This window comes from Osmia lignaria, chromosome 11 (assembly GCF_051020975.1).
Source record: "Osmia lignaria lignaria isolate PbOS001 chromosome 11, iyOsmLign1, whole genome shotgun sequence".
NCBI classification, from domain to species: Eukaryota; Metazoa; Arthropoda; class Insecta; order Hymenoptera; family Megachilidae; genus Osmia; species Osmia lignaria.
The window spans coordinates 10,015,468-10,039,667 of record NC_135042.1 but is presented as its reverse complement, the minus strand read 5'-3'; the positions used below and the strand labels follow the sequence as shown (position 1 = coordinate 10,039,667).

At 45.4% G+C, this 24,200-nt stretch overlaps 1 protein-coding gene and 1 long non-coding RNA gene across 4 annotated transcripts in view; both read left to right on the top strand.

The window, feature by feature from the left end:
• LOC117603829 (uncharacterized) overlaps window positions 1-4,341 on the top strand; it is a 120,979-nt gene extending 116,638 nt beyond the window's left edge. For all 3 annotated transcript variants that reach the window (XR_004581304.2, XR_013062991.1, XR_013062990.1), the window contains one exon: window positions 3,822-4,341. This is a non-coding gene — a long non-coding RNA (uncharacterized LOC117603829). The remainder of the gene's footprint in view (window positions 1-3,821) is intronic.
• Window positions 4,342-10,671: 6,330 nt separating this feature from the next.
• The window catches only part of shg (DE-cadherin), a 35,362-nt gene continuing 21,833 nt past the window's right edge, over window positions 10,672-24,200 (top strand). Inside the window, exon 1 of the mRNA XM_034324004.2 lies at window positions 10,672-11,232. Coding sequence (XP_034179895.1) covers window positions 11,139-11,232 — 94 coding nt within the window. The 5' untranslated portion in view covers window positions 10,672-11,138. The remainder of the gene's footprint in view (window positions 11,233-24,200) is intronic.

Below are 24,200 nucleotides of genomic sequence, written 5' to 3'. Positions count from 1 at the left end.
TATTATTAACAAAACGAGAGGAGTATTCTACTGAATACCATTAATATTTTAGTAATAACACGTCCAACCAAATTGAAATTAAGGGATCGCATCTTCAATAATTCATACTAAGCGTACGGTCCGACTACGTAAGTCCGCTTCTACTAAAACTCGGTTAAATATTCGGTGCCCGTTAGCTGATACCCGGTTAATTTTCACACGATTTTCTAAAGAGCGTCGATCGTTGCCTACGTGTACGCATTTCGATTGTAAAAGGCGCGTTCCCTTCAACTTTGTTGCAGCGATGGTTTGAAACGTTTCAAGACACAACGATAACAATCTGATCGATGATCGTCCAGCGTAATTTACTTTGCGTATCGGTTCGACGTCGCTCGTCTGCGGAAATGTTTCGCGAACGAGAACGAAATCCCGAATCGGTCGGCGGAAAATAGGCGTGGACGCCGCGAAAAAACGTGGCAGCCCATGCGTGGAAAATTGTCCAAGTGGAATTGTCTCTGCAACGTGAACAGAGAGGCAGTTACCCGGTCCGAGGAGAGTGCAAAAGAGAGAAAGAGAAGGAGAAATGGAATACGGATAAAGGGAGAGAGAAGGAGAGAAGGTAGGAAAGAGAAACAAGCAACGAACATGACAAACAGACTGACGTGTACTCGTTAAAAGCATGAAAGGATAAACGAATAAAACTAGTATATTAAGGACGATAAATCTGTTTTTCTTCTCGTTTTTCCCCGGATCGAGTAATTAAAAGTGCTCGTCCCTCGGGATTAAACGCAAACCGTACCAAGTCCTGGCAACGGCGTTCATAGAAAAAAACCAGCTTTGTTTCGGTAAAATGGTAATTAATCCGCGACTACGACGGCTAATGAGCCTGGCCAAACGTCGAAGAAGGTTATTTCCCGATGTTTTAGCCAAGAAGTAAAACGCTATAGGGACACGACGATTCCGTGGTTACAGGAAATTATCATTCTCATCGTTTTCTTTATTAAATCGACATTCAAAACGCAGGATGTTTCTGTGCGCTCTTTTCAAGTAAGCCTACCCGACCATGCGACCTCCTAAATATTTCATGCTCGAAGACAATGGTATTTCTATGTTATTTATATTTACCGTGGAACACTGACGTTCAGAAACCTCGCGAATTAATAATAAAACGAAGAGAAAAGGACGAGGAGAGGCGGAGAAACTAAGAGCCATAGCCGAGGTAAGCAGACAAACTTGTCGTAATGCCGGAAAGCACGAACTAATCGGAAATGCAATTAATTACAAATGCATAAGGCTAATTTATGTTAAAAATACACGCGTTTTCGTCCCCGTCGGGCGATGTTGGAACGGAATATCCTTGACAGGATTTTTCCTATAAAACTTGTTACGATTTTCCTGACAGTTCGCGAAACGTCTCGATGGTGGTGTAATATTGAAAGTTGCAAAATTCATCGAACGTACAGCCGTAAAGACAAAGTTTCGTGGCAACGGCAACCGTTGGAAAATACCGCGTCAAGGCCGAAACAAAGTCCACTTTCGAAGGGTAACGATAAGAAGTTGTGTTTTACCAGAGTGGAGGGCAAACTCACTCTTTCGAGTTTACACTTTACGCTTCTGAAAATCTGCTCTATGCATTATGTAGAGCGGTGTACACCTGTTGTACCGGTATTCCTCCGAGGACGAGGAGATCTACTCGACGAGCTAAGTAAGCACAACATTCCTGCCGCGCTTCTTGGGGTAACGAAAGCGCGCCGGAAACACAGAATGCCAAGTAGAGCTGATATAGGAACGAGTCCGATTCGGCTGGAAAGTTGTTAGGTTTCAACGAATCGCGATGATAATCACGCGGATTAAAATTCATTGCTCGTTAAATTATGCTACTCGGCAATTTATACGAACCCTTTCGGATCCGTTTGTTTTTCCATTGTTAGCTTTTTCCTGTTAGATAGTCTCGCGGACGAGTTAGCTAACAGACCCACGAGGAAAGGTCTTTTTCCCCATTTTCCTGTTTTCCCTCGCAAAGATCAACTAGCATAGCATAACGGAATTTGTTGGTAAACGCGTTTGTCACGCTGAATAGCAAACAATGAGAAATGCAACGATAACGAAAGTGCGCTCGCCAATTTTACTACTCGTCTGTCCCCTAAGACACACAAGCATCGATGCCACGGTGCAGTGTTATCATAACCTAGTAACGCCAAATATTGATTTTGACACGTACACGTGACGACCCGCTGCTAGACGATCGGTATATAAACGCGGAGAGAGAAAGAGAGAGAGAGAAACAGACACACACACACACACACGCGCGACATTTAAGCGAACATATTCGCGTATTCGTTGCACATGAATACGCGTGTGTCCGAGGTACGCACAACCACGCGACCAACCATACGCACACCAAATACGCGAACCTTACACATGTATCACGTGAAAATCATCCCGATGTCCGTTCGATTCACATTTACACGGTGTCGTACGTGGTGTGAGCGTTAAATTCATACACCTACGCGTCGTTTCATCGAAAATTTAAGCCGGCCTGTATCCGCAACACCGTTTCAGTCGCGTGTCGAGTGCTGCGGAACAACGAGCCTCCGATGTATTTGCGTTTCCAAGGGAAGCAAGCTGCAGGATGATAGGAGACTCTCCGATAAAGTCGAATTTCAAGGGATGAAGCTGCTCGATTGATAATTGATGAACGAACATGTAAGGGGAATAGAAAACGTACGAGTATTACGCTTGTAGTATCTTGCGATTCAATTTTAAATCGATGTCGATGGGAAGGAAAGATTCGTACAACCCCATGCTCGTTGTAAATGTTGCACCGATTTATAATATTCGGGTAGTTAAGGTTTACAGTGATTTATTATTAATTGATGTTTTGTGGATTGAATCATCCATTTAATCTCTATCGGCTGATCAGTCGTGAATAAAACATTGCCATTTAATTTTCGAGACGATGTTTTCACATTCGGTTAGTACGGCTGCATATGCGCCATGTAAAAGGAGGTCATGGTACAACCAAATAGCAATAATAACGCAACTTATAGTTACGCTCCACCACCACCATCACCACCACCACCACCACCACCATCGCGTTGCGTTCTAAAACATGAAATTCATAGAAAATAAGTGTCCCCGCATTTGAGCGACATCTACTCGCTTTTTTAACTAACCAACAACTATTTAAACGCGTTTCTCTACGGACGAGGTATGGAATAAAGCAATCATTTTATGGAAGATCCCTGTTATTCGGTTTGAAATACCAACATTGCCGAGAACTTGGTCCGTATCACTGCTTTTGTTGGAGACTGTGTACTTTAGAATTACATCAGGCAAAATGATCGAGGTTGATCAGATAGTAAGTACGGGAAATCAGCGTTACAGATGCGATCATGCCTGCGTTATTATTACTGTATCCTCGCTACACCCTCCAATCGCAATTAAATCAATTCCTAGAAGGCGCATCAAATTCCAAGAGTTATCGAATTCAGATACCACTTTTATTGTCGTATTTTCTTAATATAAAATAGAATTTCGAATTTTAAATACTGCGTGCAAGCCTTCATTTTATATTAATGCGCGCTTTGAAAATAGTGTTACTAACATCCCCTAGCGATGAGCTGCTCAACCATCGAGCTAGGGAATTGAAAAGGTAAGTTCACTTCCTGCTCTACCAAACGAGGGACACAGACTTCACGCTCTACAATACCAACGTAATATCTACTGAGCCACCGACGAGACAGTCTCGTCGGTGACTGAGCCTAATCCGGCTGTGCTTCCTATTACTAACTACAGGTCACTACAGATCCAATAAGAGTGGATATGACTTTGCTTTCCAGGTGCCTGGGTCACGGGCGTCTGGAATGGGGGCTCCAGACGGCCATGCACATGCTCGAGGAGAGGCCGGCACCGGGTGCGACCCCCGGATACGCATCCGCGATGGGCACTAGTGTGACAGCAGGCGTGGAGGTCTCCGGACTAATATACATAACGTACCAGAGCCCTCCTTTATCGCCAGTGTTGGTCGCCGTAGGGTTGTAGCACTGATGTATCAGTGGGTTTTCGTCAGTAGGAATCTGACACTCGCCCGCCGCTCTTCCCCAGTGGTCGATGGGGGTCTTATGCAAACTTCCCCACGTTTAAAATAAGAAATATTTACAGCCACTGATTCCAACAAAGGTAGCTGGCCATAGATGGCTGGGGCACCGTTAGCAACCGTTTGACATACAGCGAAATGAAACATCATCAGTCTTATACCGACCGCCGAAGGATACAGATCTACCTGCCAAACATACATATACCCATATTTTATTTTCTACGTTCATTTAATTCCCTCTATTTATCTTCTTAGCTTATTGAATAAACTCATTAGAAAGACGAACGTGTTGATTTTATTACTCCCGTGTGCATCCTTTACATCCCTGATTCCTTTACATCTCTGCACCACTTATAAACCTGCATTATTTACATCCCAGCATTCATTACATCACTGCATCCTTTACATCTCCGCTTTCTTTATATCCTTGCATCCTTTACATCTCCGTCACCCTTACACCCATACATTCCTTACATTTCAGCATCAGTTACATCCCTGCCTTCTTCACATCCCAGCATCCCAAACATCTTTGTATTCCTCACATCTCTGCTTTCCTTGGATCCCTGCATTCCTTACATCACTGCATCCCACAAATCACTCTATTCCCTACAATCTGCTGTGCCTTATATCCCTTATGTCCCTTTATCACTTACATCCTTGAAATGACGCTTTCGGCGTTAGTAACAGCGCCCTCTAGTGGCGAAAAAGGAACTAAAGTACGAATAAATTTAGCGCCCTCTGGTGGCAAAAAAGGAACTAAACCTTGCACAAATTTTGGCCCTCTAGCGGCAAAAGATTGAACTAAAATTTCGGCGTCGAATCAGCGCCCCCTGGCGGCAAAAAAAGGAACTAAACCTTGCACAAATTTTGGCCCTCTAGCGGCAAAAGATTGAACTAACATTTCGGTGTCGAATCAGCGCCCCCTGGCGGTAAAAAAAGGAACTAAATCATGCACAAATTTTGGCCCTCTAGCGGCAAAAGTTTGAACTAAAATTTTGGCGTCGAATCAGCGCCCTCTGGCGGTAAAAAAAGGAACTAAATCACGCACCCATTTTGGCCCTCTAGCGGCAAAAATTTGAACTAAAATTTCGGCGTCGAATCAGCACCCCCTGGCGATAATAAAAGGAACTAAATTTGCATGAGACTTTACTTACCTTTACTCGAACCAGTTCTTGTAATATATTATTATATTTATAATATATTCATTATAAGGGTTGCAGGGATGCAAGACGTGTAGGAATATAAGGGATGTCGGGAGGTAAGGAATGCCGGGATATAAGAACTGCTGTGATGTAAGGGATGCAAAGATACAAAGGATACAAGGATACAGTGATTTGGGAGTAGTCCCTGCAAGGTCCATGAAAAGAATGAGAAAAATAAATAACTGCAAACGGATGCCTTGGTCCATAAAGAGTAAGAATAGGATAAACAATAACTGGGAAGGGTGGTCTCCGCGAGGCCCACAAAGAGAAATAAAATAATAAATAATTAGGAATCGTGGATTTGTCTCATAAAGGAGAATAAAATAATTAATAACTGAGAAGGGTGGACTTTAGTCCATAAGGAAGAATAAAATAATAAATAAGTGGAAAAAGTGAGGAGGGGTTCATAAGGAAGAATCGAATCTTATATTATAAAGCGCAAAGACGATCTTGGGGTGTTAGGGACCCCGAAGCACCGGTGATACTCTTTGCATACCGACATTATGGCATCAGGGGTGTCAGGGACCCCGAAGCATCAGTGATGCTCTTTGGACACCGACATGTTATCATCCTGGGGTGTTAGGGACCCCGAGACACAGGTGACACTCTGCATACCGACATTATGGCATCAGGGGTATCAGGGACCCCGAAGCATCGGTGATGCTCTTTGGACACCGACATGTTACCATCCTGGGGTGTTACGGACCCCGAGACACAGGTGACACTCTTTGTATACCTTATATTATGACGTCCGGGGTGTCGGGGACCCCGAAGCTAAAACGTGCGATCCATAGACTTTCATAGTTCAGAGAATTAATATATATTAATTAATGAAAGTGTTTCTATTGCGGAAAAATTGCGCGGATTGAATCAGCAATTGTTGACGCAGATAAACTACGCGACAATTATACCGACGGTAGGTAATACCGACAAGTGAAATATAAATACGAATAGCAAAATATAAGACCTTAAAACGAACAAATCGTGAAACAGGGAATTCAGGATAGTGATAAATACGACCGGATTTAACGAAATATAAGACCTAGATAAACAAACAAATCGCGAATTAGTGAATGCAGGATAGCGGCGGATTAGCTTGTTAATAAGCGGAAAAAATAAATAAAGTACATTAAATAAACTCCGAATGGAAATTAGAAGTATATGTAGGTTTGATGGATTGATGCGCACCCCTTGGCGGTCGCTATAAGACTGAGAAGGTTGCGCCTTGTTCTAGGTCAAACTTGTCATATTGGAAAGTGTTGGGAAGTAGACACACAAGCCAGAATCATTGATATCAGATAAGTTGCATTTTTAGGTCCACCCGTTATGTCACGATGGCTTTGTAGAAGGCGTAGGTAACAGTAGATGCAGATACTATGCCGGTAAAGTAGGAAAGGACATCAAAATGATAAAAAATTTTTTTTCGACTCGCCAAAAATCCTTCTCGCAATCATCATCTTTATCAAAAAGTAATCCATTTCCAAAATTGGAGCCAATTCGGATCATGGAGGTTTTCGGAAGTTTAGCCCCTGTATGTATATGCAATAATGTATTTGTCAAGGTATTTGCACGAATAAATAATCTATAACCTAAATAAGAACAAATGTTTATTCATATTCATTGATGACAAAATAAAAGGAATACAAAACATAGGTATATGTTAAAATAATATAATAAAAACATAAAATAGTTCAGTATATTTTATAAAATAATTTTTCTCGCTTTTTCATTTGCAAACACATCTATTACATCGTCATAATTTAATGTTTTGGCAACATCTTTTTCAATTGATCGCTCTTGTCCAATAGAGGAACGAAGAAACCCAGTCGCACCTAGGCTCACGCTTTCCAGTTATACTATTACCGACTGCTGTTTTGTGCATGCAGAAATAACTTCGGCTTGGGGTGTCTGGTACCCCAGGAACCATTAACCCTCGGTAACTAAGGCGTGTCCAGTCTTGTTGGATCTATAATCACTGATCATCGAAAATGAATGTGAGAAAATACCGATAGATGGTTCCAGTGCCTACATTTCAAAAATGTGCCCTAATTAAAAAACCTATAAATTGTATGCCGGCGAAAATTCTTAATAATTACTATCCCGCATCTATGTCTGAGCTTCTATTTGTTCAGACTGAGAAATGTCGCTATTTCAATTTTGCTGTACAATTTGACAACGTTCTTATTTCATACAATTCATTCGAAATATTAATTACAGAAAAGGAAATTATTACAGAAATGTAAACGATGGAAAGATAGTCAGAAAAACTGAAAAGGTTTTGCTTTCGCAGTGCTATCAAGCTAGTAACTCGAATAGACGGATATCAGAAAAGTTATGATAAAAGGTGACAGGAAAAGGAAGTGTACAGCATTTTCATTGAAAAACGTCGAATGGGATCAATACAAAATCCATAGGTGAGCCAGACAGTTTGACCACGTTATCTCCGATGTTTCATTTCTGCGTTTTTCCATACATCTTACGTCCAACGAAATAAAAGTATTTACATGGATGTCGATCATACTTTCGCACAAGTTACTCGCATATTTTTCAATTGTTACTCTACCTTAAATCCTACGTAAAAGTTATTTCTCCTTATAACATAGTGCTTATAACACAGACCAGAGAAATATTTTTAACGCATTTCATTTTTACAAGATTCTCTTATAGAAAGTTAGTCAACGACTAAATTTTTACCTTTTAGTTACATTTGATAGCAGCGTTTCTATCACTCGCTACAGATTACCTTCCACTCTCTCCGCTCCCCTTCATCCGAGATAATTGCAATCCTCGTACATTAATTCTATCATTTCGTTAATGAAATGCTCGCAATTTAATTAACTACATCAATACGATAGAAATTCGATAAATAATATCAGCACGGAGGAAACACTGGCGATTTACAAATAAATAGGAATTGGCATTATATCAAAGAAGTTTTATAGGATTAAAAAGGTAAAGGTAATTCAGCATCGCGACTGTTCAACGTGTATTACCCCAGTGGCCACTGATGTTCCAATTTTTCTGCAACTAATGAAAGTCAAAGTCGTTGGAAGACAAAGGGAAAATTAGGTGGCAGAGTAGCAATTGGTTGGTGCGTCGACCGAACCTGGCTGGGAATAAAAAGCTTTGGAAAAGGGAGCAATTAGAGACACGAATTCTAATTACAGATTCCAGCGTTTCAGGGTGACAGGCCGGCAATGTCCGATTAGCCCGATCCTTCCTTTGATTCCTTTCGGCTATTCGATCGCTGAAAGTTGTTTACTCGCGCAGAGCAAACTCGTTCGCGCGTCCTGGTCGAAGCTGGTTCGACGACAGTCCGCGGGAAAATATCATTTGGAGAAAGCGAGAAAGAGAACGTTCGGTCTTTTGGGAATACGAACGATAATGGGCTTTCGGTTCGACAGAGCCAGCATCGCGTCGAGCGCGAGCCGATTAAGCGGAAAACGATCGAAATTGCTGATAAACTAAACGTTTTCGCGATTCGATGCGATGCGATGCCATTCGGTTCGAAACGGCTACAGTTTCCCTGGAAAATTAAGCGAACGTTCGATAGTTTCGACCGCGGTCGACGGAGATTGAATTCTAAAGCAACCTTTTCCTTTCGACGAGCTGCTTTGCGCGAGAAACGGGGCGACAATTAAGCGAAACGCAAGATGCAATGCCATCGCACGTCGCCTACTTTTACGCAAATCGAATCACTTACGTAATTTATTTAACGTCTAGCGGTCAGTGTCGCTCCAGTTATTTGCATTTAATATAACTGCGTAGCAGCAATCGATGGATTCTTAGTTTACACCGTTTTTCCTTGTCGCTGTAAAAAGGTGTGGCCCATTACCGGCCACCTTTGCGATGCTCTTAACGTTTCCTTGGAATTATTTCCTTCGAACGGGCATAATGGTAGCCGACGGACCCTCTCGGTTCAACAGAGATGACAATCGACTTTTGTTTCGCGCGACAACTACAAAGAAAAGAGGAGAACTCGTTCATCTCCCGAACGGCAGACTGTTGTCGCTTATAGGTACATACGTGAAAAAAGAAAATCTTCGAAGACTGGAACAGCTAGTATCGAACGATAATGATTCACGCGACGTAGTATCCCCACACTGCAATCTACTACGGTGACGTGGCTAAGTTTCTCGGCCAGAAGAGGTGAATTTCTGTCGAGAATACACCGGAAGAAATGGAATGTTGAAGGTTCGCCTTCTCTTCGAAAATAGTGAATTAAGATCGATAAGAATTACGCTCGCTTTCTTTTTCCTTTTCATACGTTCTACGCGTGACGCGTACTCTAAACCCTATAATCTGTTTGGCAAAGCGTATAACTTTTATTAAACGTTATGGCAACAGGTAGATGGATTGAAAAGCATCGAATCGATATTTTTTCCCCTTTTCACTGGTTTGGTAGAACGAAGCGAAGCGAGCTTTCTTAGCCTCCGCTGCTACTTTAACGAGCTTGAATTTAAATTACACGAATTCCCAGTTGAATTAATTGCGGGAAAGCTCGAACGATAGACACTGCTAATAAAGCACAAATCTGAAATAAATTGCATCGGTGATTGGTCGTGACCGACAAAACATTCTTATTTCTCACTTTAAGTAAGAATCCTCTGGTTGAAAGAACAATGCGAGTTAATCGATTGATCGTTCTCGCTCGTTTCGATTCATCGAACAAACGCGATGATCCGGAAGACGTGCGAGATCGTACTTTCTCGGAGAGCGTTGGCCTGCGAGGGCAAATTAAAATGGCAAAAAAGAAAAAGAAAATAGAATAGAAAGAAGAACGAAAGGGGTAAGGAAGATACTAATTCGCTAGGAAACCGCTATAATTACGGTAATTTCTCAGGTATAAACGTGCACTGGATACGATAGCAAATTGTACGATCCGAGTGAACGAATGGTGAACGTTTCACAGTACGAAAAATATTCTCTGTTACAATGTCGGATCGATTCGTATTCGTGGAAATCAATGAAGAGGAATCGTTTTCGAGTAAGCTTCGATTTCATCGAGTCGATCGTTTCTCTATCGTTATTAACGCGATATTAGTAAGTTCGAGTAGAATTGCTTGCAAAGACAACAAGATATAAAAAAAAATGGGAAAGGGATGTATAAGTGCAAGGTTCTACGAATAGATGATTCGGCCCTGCGAGAAGATCAACAAGTAGTTAGCAAACGGTGGGGATAGGTTCTGTTTGTATGCCGGCGACGGGATTGGCAGCGCGGGGCTTGGGAAGCGAAGAGGATCGAGGTTGGGTGGCGGCGCGGTGTTGAGGGGGTTGAAGTTTGCGCGGCGGGAAGGGAGTTAGAAGGCAGAGGGGAGAGTTCAGCTTGGGCAAGAGAGGAAGCGAGGGAAGGCGAGTGTATTCGGGGCAGGCGGGCAGGCAAGCAAACGGGCAGGAAAGCAGCAGGCTGGCAGGCAGGCAGGCAGGCAGGCAGGCAGGCATCGAGTAAGCCAGCGAGCAAGGTACCGAGAGGGAATCACGCGTCCTCGTCGTTCAGTCGGGTAGGCGCGTTTGTACGGCGTTGGCTTTAGAGTAGCATTCGCGCGTGACGTGATCAGTTTAACGTTTAGCCGTCGACCCGGCTTGTTTCGAGTGCACTGGTGTAACGTGTGTTTTGTTTCTTCGGAAAACGAGGAGCATAGGGGAACCATGAGAACCGCGTGCACTAGTGATGGACTTTAGTGAACGTTGACTGTTTGGTGATCGGCAATACTACAAGGAAAAGAATTTGCATCGGCAAACATCGAGGGGAAGGGCAGAAAACAAAGGACGGTGTGGTCTGTTCCACGAACGGATCGTCGTCGTCGTCGTCGTCGGATCGGAAAAACAAAGGAAAGGAGCAACGAACGAAGAGAAAGATGTCGCGACTGCTAAACGATAGGCATATCGTACGGGCCTGGGCGAGGCCCCAACGTCTTTTATTGTCGTTTCTGTTCCTGTGTGGAATTCTCGGTGAGGGGAACATAATCTTTTATTCGTTACTATCTCGCGATACCTTTTCTACGCGCATCCGCGCGCACGTACTTGTTGAGTATCATAGATATTATGCACACACGTGCGTGTGTATAGCGTGTACAAGAGGATAGCGTTGCATGTATTTATAACGTTTTGTGGTGATGCGCATGCGCAGTATCGGTATGCGCCTTATGCGCATCGACCAGACGCGCAGAAATGGTGGGGAGAAGTGGGGCCTTAGGGGCCGCATTTGTAGCCGCTCGTAAGAGGTCTCGTCGATCGCCATCGTTTTTCGAGCTGTGCTTTACGTTCCGTAAGAAACGTGTTCGTTCGATGCAAGCGATGGATAAGATGTTTATGGTTTATTGAAACACGCGGCAACAACGATGACGACGTTTGTTGTTAGGATAGGAAAAAATAATACTTACAGCGTACGACGCATACGACAGCCTATGGCGTTATACCGTGTATGCGGTGAGGATAGTGGCGTCGGTTTATGCCCGTCCTCTTTCTACTTTCTCGATACAAAACCGGAGTAACCTGGTTCTGTTTTTCTTGCTAGGTGATATCGGATAGCACGAGGTATCGTAATGCGAAATACGTATCTTAAGAAAAGCAACGAAAGGAAGATTTACACGGGACGATATTTTTCTAGGAAGGTGCGCTGTTACTCGTGGGAATCTTCGAACGCATGGTTACCTCGCGTATTCGTAACTTCCGGCGTTTCTTATTATCTGAAATTTCTCAGCCGGTCTACGCTCTAGTATAACGTTTTCTCTCGAAGAGTCGAAGGTATAGCTAGGCGAAAAGTATAGGGCAGATTGAACTGTCTCGTCGGGTCGACGGTAACGAGAACGTTGGCTTATTTTCTTCTTTTTTTTTTTTCTTTTATTAGCGTTAATTCGTTTGAACGTAGGTTGCATCGAGTCAATCAGGGTCGCGTTCCATTTTGTCGAGTCTACTGCACAAGGATTCGAGTGGAGGAGATTCGAGAGGCCTTCGAGGAACCTTACTCGGCGTAATCTTAAACCACTGCCAGCCGATTTCGAAGTGCTCTCTTGGTACATTCCTCGGATTTTTCCCTATCCCCTCTCCCTAACGTTTATCCGCTCCCTTCTCCTTTACACACCTTCTCGCTCGCCCGTTTCTCTTCTTTTCCTTCTCACGAAAGAATGCAGCTTTAACTGCAGTAACAGCAGCGTCGTCGCGCGCCACGTACATACTCTATGGCTTCTCTTTTCATTCTACCGTTGTTTTATCCTCGCTGCTCGAGATTCTCGGAGACGTTGGTCGGTGAACGAACGTAAACAAGTCGATCTGGATTATGCAAAATGTCAAGCGGCAAAGACCGACTGGAGGAATCGGAAACCCTTCGAAAAGAAACTAGCAGCGAACGTTTCCTGTCCCTCTAATTCTTTCCCTTCGATTTCAATTTGGAAAATTCGACCGACCGCGATCGTCAGAGTTTTCCATTTACGGAGCATAATTGTTCCTACCCAGTTTTGTTTCTTCCGACTGGATCTGTATAAAACGGGAGCCTTTTCTAAGACCGTAGCTTCCTTTTTTTGTTCTCACTGTACAGATTCGTTTAACCGGGTCGAGATTACACAATGAAAAAGTCGTCTTTAGATGTCGATTCTCCGCAAGCTCGCTTCATCTTTGCCAAGCATTGAACGAAATCGTTTCTTCAAATGAAAGACGAAAAACGTCGGAATGAGGGTATAGTGACCGGGATTATACTTTCTGACGGCGTATGCTGTTTATTTTCCGAGAGAAAAGGTAATTTAGCCTAATGCTCGCAGGAGGTCGCGAGGAAAATGAACGCGATGTTCGAAATGTTAAACAAAGATCAGAGGTTCGCGAGATTCGATAGGAGGACAAAAAAAAAAGCTTTTACTTTGGCTTTGGTGCGTCGATGCTCTCGTTGCGAAATCCAGTCGTTGAATGAGAAAAGGGAAAAGAGGGAACGGAAATAAAGAGATACAGAGAGAAAGGGGGAGAATGATTTAGCAATGTAAATAGGAAAGGAATTTGCGCGTAACCCGATTTTAACTTCCGGTAGTCCGGATTACCTTACCGTGGATTTCTTTGTTCGCGGAAAAGCGATCTGATTCTTGCTGCCGTGATTACACCGCGCCTCCTCTACCTACGGAGAATAGATTTTTGAAGGAGAATCTCGTTGGTGGCGGTGAAAGGGGGAAGGAAATAAATTAGGAGGAGCAACGTGATCGGCGAAGAAAAGAGCGGTAGCTTGGTGGCATGGTGAACAATAAAGATGTAGAGAGAGAGGAGGATGCGGGAGGATGGTTAGAAGGAAGGAACGAAAGGGTGAGAGAGAGAGAGAGAGAGAGAGAGAGAGGAGAGCAGCAGGCAAAGAGAAGTCGCGAGGACAAAGAGCGAGCGGGGTCGCCGGCCGTTGGTCGTAGGTGTGCATGCAGCCTGTAAGGCTAAAGCCGTAAGGCGTAAGGAACGGTGTCTTTCGTTTTACGGCTTCGACCGACAACCGTTTGCCTTTATTCCCGCTTTGCGTATATACCAAACTAACCAACGTAAAACACATGGAGCACGTTCAGCTTGTCCTTGTTCGCCAATAAGAATCGACCTTTCCTCGCTTTTCCCGGTAATCTCGAGCGATAGAGCACTTAAATAATCGCTATCATGGATTACTCTCGATATCGACGATAACGCGTACACGATCAAGTTGAAACGTTCCTGGACGCTTTTCGGTGTTACTCTCGTCGATATCGTTTCGCCCCGACGTCCACTTTAAAATTAAACTTTTGTCGAGTTCTACTGACGCAGCAGTAGCGGGAGTTTCGCGCGTCACGGTAATTCCAATTTCGAACAGTTCCGTTTCGTAAAACTTTCGTTCAGCCTCTTCGTTTCGGGCCTGCTCGTACTTCTAACTTCTTTCTACGATTTCAACTCTCCAGGAAATTACGCGATCGGGAATGACTAATTTCCCGCGATGCGTAATACGGTATTTCTGTTGTTCCGCGTAACACCGAATGCCGGATGTCATACCTCATTCGTTGAAACACGTTTCCTTTTCTCGTATCTCTGCGGTACTTCCCGGAGCACGATCGCGATCGATCGATTAATTGGTGGTTAATTGGAGGAGAAAGGAAGAGGCGCGCGTAAAGGGGTGGCGAGCACGCGAAGAGAAGCGAAGAGAAACTGGAGATAGAGGGAGGAAGGTGTGGGTGGAGGCGGCCTTAGCCTAGCGGCGACGGTAATTTGTGTCACCCGAATTATTACCACCGAATCCATTCTAATTGGTTGGATTTAGCGGCAGGGGTTATCGAGTTTAGAACTGTGCCGACTGTCCGTCAGGAAGGACCGGTCGAACGCGAGGCTGACACGAGTCCGTTCGCCGAGCGAAACACATTTGCATTTGAAAATCGTCGGCCGTCGACTGACAGCCGTTTATGATGAGCGCGATTCGTGACACGCACAGGCAACCGATGTGATTCGCGTGTAGATTTTCAGGACGCGTTCTGTTTCGCGCTCCGCGATCGATCGCGGAGCGCGAAACAAAACATTGTCGGTACAATTTTTTCCATGAATATCCCATCGAGCGAGAAATAGTCAAAGTCTACTTTTATCTTTGATAACTAATAATAAATGAATGTTAACCAATATTAACGAGTGGAGAAAATTACAAGGTAATTCAGGTAAGTCAGGTAAGTAGTCGTTTCGTTTCAGCAGCCCTTTGTCACGAAAAGTTCGAAACACGATTATCATCGCTCGTTGAAATTTCCCCGTTTCTCTCTCCGTTTCGTCGCCTCTGGGCGAACAAAAAGTAACGCTGCCGTTCGTTTCGGTGCTCGATCGATCTTCGAAGGAGTCGCGGTAGCAGAAAAGCCGTGCACAATCGCGTTTAGAATTTTCCACAGTCGCAAAGTTTCGCGTCAACGATTCCGGGACGAATGTTAGACGTCTCGTTGCGCTCGCAGCTCTTGTTATCCGCGAGTATCACCGGCTACGAGAAACAAGGGGAAGGAAGTAGTAAAATTACCATCTCGGATTCTCGCTACTTCGCTTTCGAATTAATCGTTCACGGCTCGCTTAATTCCCCGTGCGAGCTAAAATTTCCCCGTTTCTTCCAAAACGTTCGATTCGTTTCACGAACGATAACTTTCATCTCGCTAATTACCCGTGTTGTCTAACGAACGTTTCAACGTCGAATCGCGATCAGCTGTTCTTATCAATGAGAGCTACTCGGTCTTTTTCCTGCGTTAAAAAGAAGAAAGATTCATCGCAGAAAAATTGGCCCGTATCGTCGAGTAACGTTGATCATTAATCTCCTCCAATGTTGGTTCGCTCAAACTTTACGTTCCGGTATTCGTAAAAGAAGAAAAAGGAGTCACGTCCGTTTTCGTCGGCTTTCCATGGTTTACGAACGGAAAACGAGTAGGAAAACCTGCCGACCACCCAACCCGTTGCGAAAGTTGTCAAACGTTCCCCGAACCGTCGTCCGATCGAGTGAAAAATGTTCGCAGGGAATATTTGGCAAACTTGTTCCAGACTGAGGACGAGTTTGCAATGTTTATTCCATCGAATCGAATTGAATCGAATTGAATTGAATCGAATTGAAGAACTTATAACACGCGTAAACGGATGGAACGTGCCTGGCTAGAGTTCATCGAGCGTCGTAATTCTGGCCAATTTCCACGTTTGCGCTTCCCGTTGTTAGGTACGCCACATGGGGTTCTTCTTGCAATTAATAGACTCGAAAGCTACGCGAGAACGCGTGTGCGGAAACGTGGAAATCTTCGTTCGACGGTAATCTTTCGTTTAGACATTCGGAGTAACGAGTTTCCTATATCGCTGGTTCGTTTGGTAGTTCAAGCCGGAAACGAGTGGGAAAAGGAAGGACCTCGTCGAGAAATCGGTAACTCGTAATTACGGATTAAAAAGTTACAACGAGAAAAAGAAGTTTTAAACGAAAGCGGAGGAAAGGGTGGAAGAAGTTGCGCGCGGAGCATAGCAAGATCTCTCGTTTCGTCGGATCGTTGAAAGGCCGCTTCTACTATTATTCTCTGGATCGCTCGCGATGACACTGCGATCATCTTCTGTTTGCGTCGTTATTTCCACGCTTCCGCTCGTTTTACTCTAAGTTCTTATCGACGCGAATCGAAGATTTGCAAACTACGTAGGTAGGTTGTTAACATACTAGCCAATATGTAAACAGGAATTGTTGAAGACGCGTTAGATCGCGCCGCTCCGCTCCGTTCCGCGCCGCGACGACCGATGCGCAAACATAAGACCATGCCACTCGAGCTCTAACGATTCGCCGTTCTAGGAGTATTCGATGAGAAGACGCCTACTCGAGGTTCTCCGTCTTCTTCAACGTTCGACCACGAATATCGCTTAACTCTGCAGAATTCTTACATCTTTACGCTCTTACGCTTGCTTCCCCTTGTCCGTTGCCTCGTTCTTTTCCTATCTTTTACTCGACGCTCGAGGATACGCTAGATCTTTCTTAGATCGCGTTAGCTTCTCGTACAAGGTATAAATGTTCGATCGATGGTAGATCGGTTCTCGATATGTCGCTGGAAAGTAAGAAACGGAAGGTCAGCAACTGACGTGGCTGCGGTAGGCTACTTACGTAGCTACCGTGAAGTGGTTAAGAAAACGGTTCGGTTAGAAATACGAGGGAACGTTTAACGCGTTCGTTCGAGCGGGACGTTTGCGGAAAAACGTAGACGCGTTACCGCTGCATTCGCGGTTGAAGCACGTTCGACGCGGCGAATATCCGAGTCGGCAAGGGCGAAGAGGATTACGCGGTTCTGTAAGAGAAGTCGCGTTGGTATCGCGCTGCGAACGAGTGTCGCGTGCAGGATGGAGAAGAAAAGGAGACGATGATGAAAAAGCCGGTTGTGCAGGGTATGCGGTTACCGTAGAATGCAACTCGCTCGGGACGCAATCTTCGCGTACACGCTCTTGTCCGTTGTGCAGCGTCGCATAGCGTCGCGTGTGTGCGATTTCGCGACCTTCCCTCCCCCGTACCTCTATAACCATGCTCGACGCCCGACCAATCCTGCTGCTACTGCTTTTCTTTCCGTGACTTTAAAACAGCTCGTGGTTCGACCAGTTTGCAATTCTCCAGCGGATTTGCTCCGGGGAAATTCGATTAGGACAGAGGTGGAATCGAAGCAGAGGACGGCTAGGATCGAGAAGAAAGATTCGCAAACAAGACTTTTGAGGAGTTTTCGTTCGTCGAAGGAGAACCCTGTTCTCATCAACGATTTTCCCTCGCTCCTCGCAAACGAGTCGGTGCTTTTCTTCTTCCGCTTTACCGAGTAAACAACCGCGCTGCATTTTTCCACGGATTTGTCCTCGAACGTCGCGACGAAGGACCAAGTGCTTTCGATACTGTCGGAATCGGTCGAGTCGTTCGTTACGGTTGCACCCCCTTTTTTCCTGGAGAAAAAAGAAGAAAGATCTTATTGCGGGGTGTGTGACGTTTCTACGCATCGCAAGGGGTGGCTTGACAGTACGCCGAGATATAATGGGAAGTGGTTGGGGGGTTATACGAGGAAGAAGCCGAGGGAAATGCTTCGCGTACTTTTCGAGCTACTCCTTTCTTCCGACAGCCAAGGCGGCCGAATTTCCTGTCGCCGATCAAAGACCCTCTCGATCGCGGGATGACTAATTCAGGAAGACGAGAGACGTCGAGTCATCGATCGATGTAACTCGAAATCGTTGTGGTCGGCAACGTGACGCTTATTTTTCATCTAACCAGTTTGTTCCTAATCTCGTCGCATTTGGGAGATTTCGTATAATCAACGTTTTATATTATATTTACCCCTTTGTCCCCCTGCCGAGGTGACGCGCGATGTAATCTGGTTTACGCGAAATAAGAAAAATGCAATTTTACTTTTCATATGTCTCCTATATTTCATATGCCGCGTATTAAAAGGTCGAACATCAAAGGCGGAGGCGCGTATAATTTGCCGAAACTGATATTATTCTCCGGTTGTTTCGCAGATTATGATATAATCGTCGAATATGATATTTTTAGTCAGTTGGAAAGCTGAAATATTTTGGATACACAGGTGCGTAGGTGCAGCCTCGTACGCACGTGCATCGTGTTATCGTTTATTTTCCAATGATAGGTGTCTGTACGGGTGGCAGGAGGAAGGAAACAGGCTGTCAGTCAAACGCCTGGAATATTAACTCACGAGAGATGTACCGCGTACTGCTTGGGAATACGAGCAATTAGTATGTTAGGCTAATTGCAAGCCGCACAATACGTTTCCAATACATCGAATCGATTCCTGAAATCAAATTCGATGCGCACCAATTCGTTTACGATTCACCATTATCTTCGGCTTTGCGATTATGTATTATTTTCTCAGTTGCGTTAAACCGACACGATGTACTATTCAAATCAGTTTCCTCCTTTATTTGCATCTCGCGCTTTCGCTGATTTCAACGTTTCCTCAAGTTTCTTCCCTCGGAATTTTTGATACTGCCCCTCGGACAGTTTAACGCCACGAGTTTGTTTGCGCGATATATTTTCACAGATTCTACGACAGAGATAACAAAAATCTTGATGATTTATCCGCAACGATAAACGATATTTCTTCCGTTTTATTTTTGATTTTATTTTTTTTTTTTTTTTTTTTTCTGCATTGAAACGTCGATTAGCGAAACGGCATAAGTTATCTGGCAAATTGTGTCGCGCAAACGGACCCCAAGGGTTACGATAACGTCGAAAAATTAAATACACCGCATTAATTGTACATCGTAGTCGTAGCCGGGAATATTTTTACCACGATTACCTTTGCAGTTTTATCGTCCCGTATCATTTTATCGCGTTTAAACGAATTCCCATTCGTTCGGGTATTAAAACTGGTCGGTAAATTTGTTGGCTAATTTCTCTTCGTACACCCTTTGACGTTCATTTGTACGACTGTAAAAGCATATTTCCTTTTGGTAGCGAACGTTCGTTCGCGGCGATTATTGTTTGTCCACGAGCAGCAAAGCGCAACAAACTCGCCACGGCTCCGTCGCGTCGCCTCGCGTTTCTCTAAATGTTTCCTGGCCGTACGTGTCAGCACGTAGTTCGTGTTTAGATCGTATACGTGGCTCGCACCTTTAACGAACCGACTCGTAACAGTTAAATATTTCGTCTTCTACGTACTTTTAACGCGATGTTTCTTCTGCGCTCCTTATTTCCGCGCGCCGACACAATTCTCTGCGTCAAAGTTACAAAGAGCGTAACGTAAAGCGGATATACCAGAGAAACCACCCGGACGGGATTTAATCTCCGGAAGTTATTTAGGGAGGAAGAGAAAAGAAGCTCGGTTCGATTATTTTTAACCGTTTCATCTAAAAATAATCAGTTGCAGAGACGAGAGCAGATGTCTACCCGGACGCATTTAGGCTGTTGGTTGGTAAAGTTTAACCGAGATGTTAATGGTAAATCGATAGCCGCGGTAGCGGTTCGGAAGCGACCGAGCGTGTACACCGAAACGAGTCTGAAACGGAAAAGAAAGCAACTCGATTCCGTTAGATTTCGTACCGTTTCTTGGGCAAATAGCCCGTCGTTTGCAGCGGTCTTTGCTCGCTAACAGGACGCCTACAAGAAATCGTTTCGGAACGGTCGATGACGGTTCTTCCATCGCATCGCTCGAATGTACCGAGAATCGACCGGGAACGCGTTATCGTCGAACGACGATCGGGTTCGTTGAAAAGTTCCCTTATCAGGGTGCGGCACTCGAATCGTAATCGTACGTTGGAACAGCGATACGAAAGAGAAAGGCTAGCCTCGTTCGCGTTACGTTACGTTTCGTGAGAAAGCATCAGTCAGCTACGTTGACTCGTTCCGAAGGAGGACAGGTAATTTCGATCGAGTTACTTTCGGTAAACGATCGTCTGCCACCTACTCGCGGACGTTAAGAGTTTCGTGCACGATCCAGCTATGCATCTATGTATCTGTTAGATATAAGGCAAGGTATCGTCGATTCGAGCCAGGGATAGGGAGAGCGATAGGAATAAAGGAAGATTGCCCTTTTCGTCGGAGGTAGCGTGCCCCCGATAGATAACGCGACGCGGACATTCATCCATCGTGGTTATTCGTGCCAGCTGCCTCGACCAAATCCCACGTATTTATTAATAGATTACGTAGACGCATAAGCGCAAGCGTACGCTCGAACGATAGGAGGAGCGGGTCTGATAACCGAACGGAACGAACTCGCTTCTAAGAACTCCGAAGTGGAGTTGACTCACACACGGTATACCTGAATCAATGACGTCATTGACATTCTTGTCGGTCTTGTCACGCGGACGATCGTTAGGCTCTCTTGTACGAGTTCCTTCTCCGGCCTCTCGCTTCGACGCGTACGGATTCACCGGCTCGCCTCACTCGTGACCATCCTCAGCCAACGCGTGCATAGGGAAGAAAATTTTCTTAATCATCGCGAGATCGTTGGAATTCTTTTACCCCTTCTCTCGCGTTAACGATCGCTAGAAAAAGTATCGTCGATATCGTGAAAGAAACTATCGGTTGAAAAAACATTTGCGTTCGCGGTGCACTGTTTCCACGCGAGTGCATCTGGTTTTTTTTTTTATCGTGGATCGTTTATTATCATCCACGTCGCGCCGGTCGGTCGGTCGAGTTGGAGCTGAACGGAGAAGAGCGGAGAGAAGCAGGATGGCTTAGAGCCGCGCGTTGCACGCACCTGTTACCGTTCGCGTCTCGCTCGCCCTGGCCCGACCTGTTTCTCTCGACGCAACGTCGTTTCCCATCGACCGGCCGAACAACCCATGGAAATTAAACGTCGAGGTAAAGGAAGAAGAGTCATGAGATAGTTCCTGACGGTTTGCCGGGGCATGCGCGTTCTCGCTTGGCCGATCCCCGAGGGGGAGTAGCTACTTAATTGTCCCTTCGTCCCTCGGCGCAACGTGAGAACGGCGAACACAAAGGGCTAGGTCGCGTTCGTGAGAAACGGCGTTCGATGCATCGCTCGAACCGCGCTTCTGACCGAACGCTGCACACCGAATCTCGCGCTGCCCTCGCTGACCCGGTTAACACCTGCAAAGGTAACGACCGATCGTTCCAGTTATCGTAGGCGACTGCTTTAAGGACACGCGAGCCCTCCTTCTCGTTAGCAAAGGATCGGATAATTTTCGAGCATCCGGATGGCAAAGAGCGTAAGGGTGACACGGAGGGCAGGAAGGAAGGTGGGTAGGATAGGAAAGAGGAAACTTGCGACGGTTAGTAGGAGTAGTAGCAGTAGTGGATAATGGTAGTGGTAGTTTGGAAGGGAAGATACGGTGTCTCGTGGCAGGGCAGCGTAACGAGGTAAAGTAATGGAGATTGGTGTGGACCGTGAGCTGGCGCAAAAGGGGTCGCTCGTTTGGTAGGTCTAAGAGGTGAGGCGCGTCTGCTAAGACGACGTCGGAAACCGCGCTTTTGCGTTCGCCTAACGTCTTCTTGGTCGGTAACTCATTAACGTAAGTAGCTGTTAGAGAAGGGAGAGACATTGTTCGAAAGGACAGCCGGGCATCGCGTCGTCCGTGAATTCGCTAGCTGCGAACCGAGCAACCTCCCAGAGCCATCGCGAATTGCGACAGGTAATTCGATTTAACCAGCACGGCGAGTTCCCTTTGAATCGGCTCGCGTTTCGAGGTAACCGAGAACACTGGAGGCTTTTCGCAGCCATGGTATCGTAAACGCTTCGAATCTTGATCGAGAATAATGCGAGCGCAACGTTAACCGACGTTGCGATCGATCTTTGTCGAACCGTGAAATTTCGTTCGTTTCCAACCAGCCGGCCGATTCCCGAACGCGCGGACAGAGGTTCGAATCTACAAACTCATCGGTCGCGCCTTAACGCGTCCACCAGTTTCCCTCTATTCTTAATTGAATTTCATCCAATCCGATTTCCAATTGGCACCCCTGCTCGTTTCCTACGTAAATTACTTCCTTTGTTTACCGAGGGAATTCGCCATTGATCGCTATTCTTTTCGCGCTACCCATACGCGAACGATCCACCCGCTTCGTGAAACGAGTTTTCAGATTTTCGCCTTAGAAACAGATTAACCCGACCGAGTTACGGTTATCCTTCAACTTTTTCCCCGGTGTTGTTGTCATCGTCGTCGTCGTCGTCGTAGTCGTAAAATAAACGTCAGCCGTTTTCGGTGTCGTCCACGCGAAATCCATAATTTTTTAACAAGATTACAGGCCCGGGCGTACGACCTCGTTCATCGAAAACTGTATCTGTCGCGTGCCTACGATATCGCGGCAGCTTCGAAGCATTAAAATTCATGGACACGATAACTCTGTTAACCGATCGATCAAACGAGATCCAGAAGCTAGTTTTAAAACCGCCTCCACTTGGCGAAAAAACCGAGAACCGTCTTCGGACATACGAAGACGCAGCTACGCGTTCTAGTTCTTCTCAAGTCGCTCGACGAACGTTCGAGCATTATCGCGACCATTAATTATGTTCCGTCTGGTAATCATATATGTACTTTCAGAGGCAAACATCGTCAGACGGCAGCGCAAAATAATTATGTACTGTCGTTCGATTTTAAGGAGAGCGCTAGTCGAGCACCCTTCCATACTCTTCGTTAAAATCGTCCTCGTTTTACGCTCGCAAAGAAAACATCATTTTCCTCAGTGAAACTTTCCGCGCGATCATCCCTTTCTTCAGGTAAACTCGTGACAAATTACAACAGCGAAAGACAAGGGAAAGAGGTCAACGAACGAATCGAAAAACAGAAGGAAAGAGAGGATATCGTTTTAAACGAATCAGACCGCAAATATCAACCGCGTGCAAATATGGAAATAAATCAATCGCTATTTCGAATCATGAAATTGTTTCATCTATTTCGGTGAAAAACGTTTCCTTGTAAATCGTGATTTATTTCAATAGTGCGAGATTTGACGAAGCGAAGGTGCCTTCGTCCGACTGTTTCTCCGCTCGATCGTATCCTATCCAACGAACGTTTTCGATTCGATCAAAGTTTCGCTTCTGGGACAAAGAGCGATCCCGATGTGCTTCCGACCCCCTCCCACCCTCCAACCTTTCGTCCGCTTTGATCTTTCCATTCGGATCCATCGGTTCCCCGATGCATCACCGAAAATAACGCGGACCGGTGTTCTTCTCCCATGAACACGGGGCTGAAAACTATTAAGCGCAGCTGTTACGCGATAACTAAGATACAATGCATTCATGGGTGTTCTCCGTAGGGTGGCGCGTTCGTACCCTGTGCTTTTTACGGATCTCTTTCCAAAAATATACGAGGGTACTTTTCAACGATACGGACAGGCTCCTGAATTTTCCTCGACGCGTGGCGCAAAGGAATGGCTGCCTCGAAAACTGCACGAATTCGCTGGCGAAGCTTTAATAAAAACGCGTTGTTGCTTTTGAAACGTTGCATCGTCGATCGTTGACGAGCCACTAGCGACAGGTACATGGATTGTTACATCGCCACTCTCGATGGATCGTTATCGTGGAAGGATAAAATCGGCGCGAACGTGCCTTTGATATCGCAGCGTTGCCGGAACGGCCGAGCGAAAAAGCAATAGACCAGCCGGGCAATCGACAAAAGCAGCAACAACAGCAGCAGCAACGAGAAGGCGAGGGGGATCGGAGCAATAGAACAAAGTGGATTCTCGGTCTGTGAGTCATGGGTGCATCAAGAGGCGCGTACGTGTACGAGCCACGAGCACGCGTCTACCTACTTATGGGTGTACGCGTCACTCACGAACACAGGGCTCACAGCTGCGATTCTATGGGTTGGTTAAGGGTGAAAAAGAGAGGGAGGGAAACCGAACATGCCGAATGCACGAAATAAACTAGACCGACCGTCTCGGTGGTGCGAGGGTAAATTGATGAAAGGAGCGGATGGAAGCAAAAGTGGTGAGACGCGAAGGGGGAACAGATGCGATGCCCTTCCGCGAGTCCTGCCCGAGTAGGGAAAAAGGGCAAGACAAACGGGGGAAA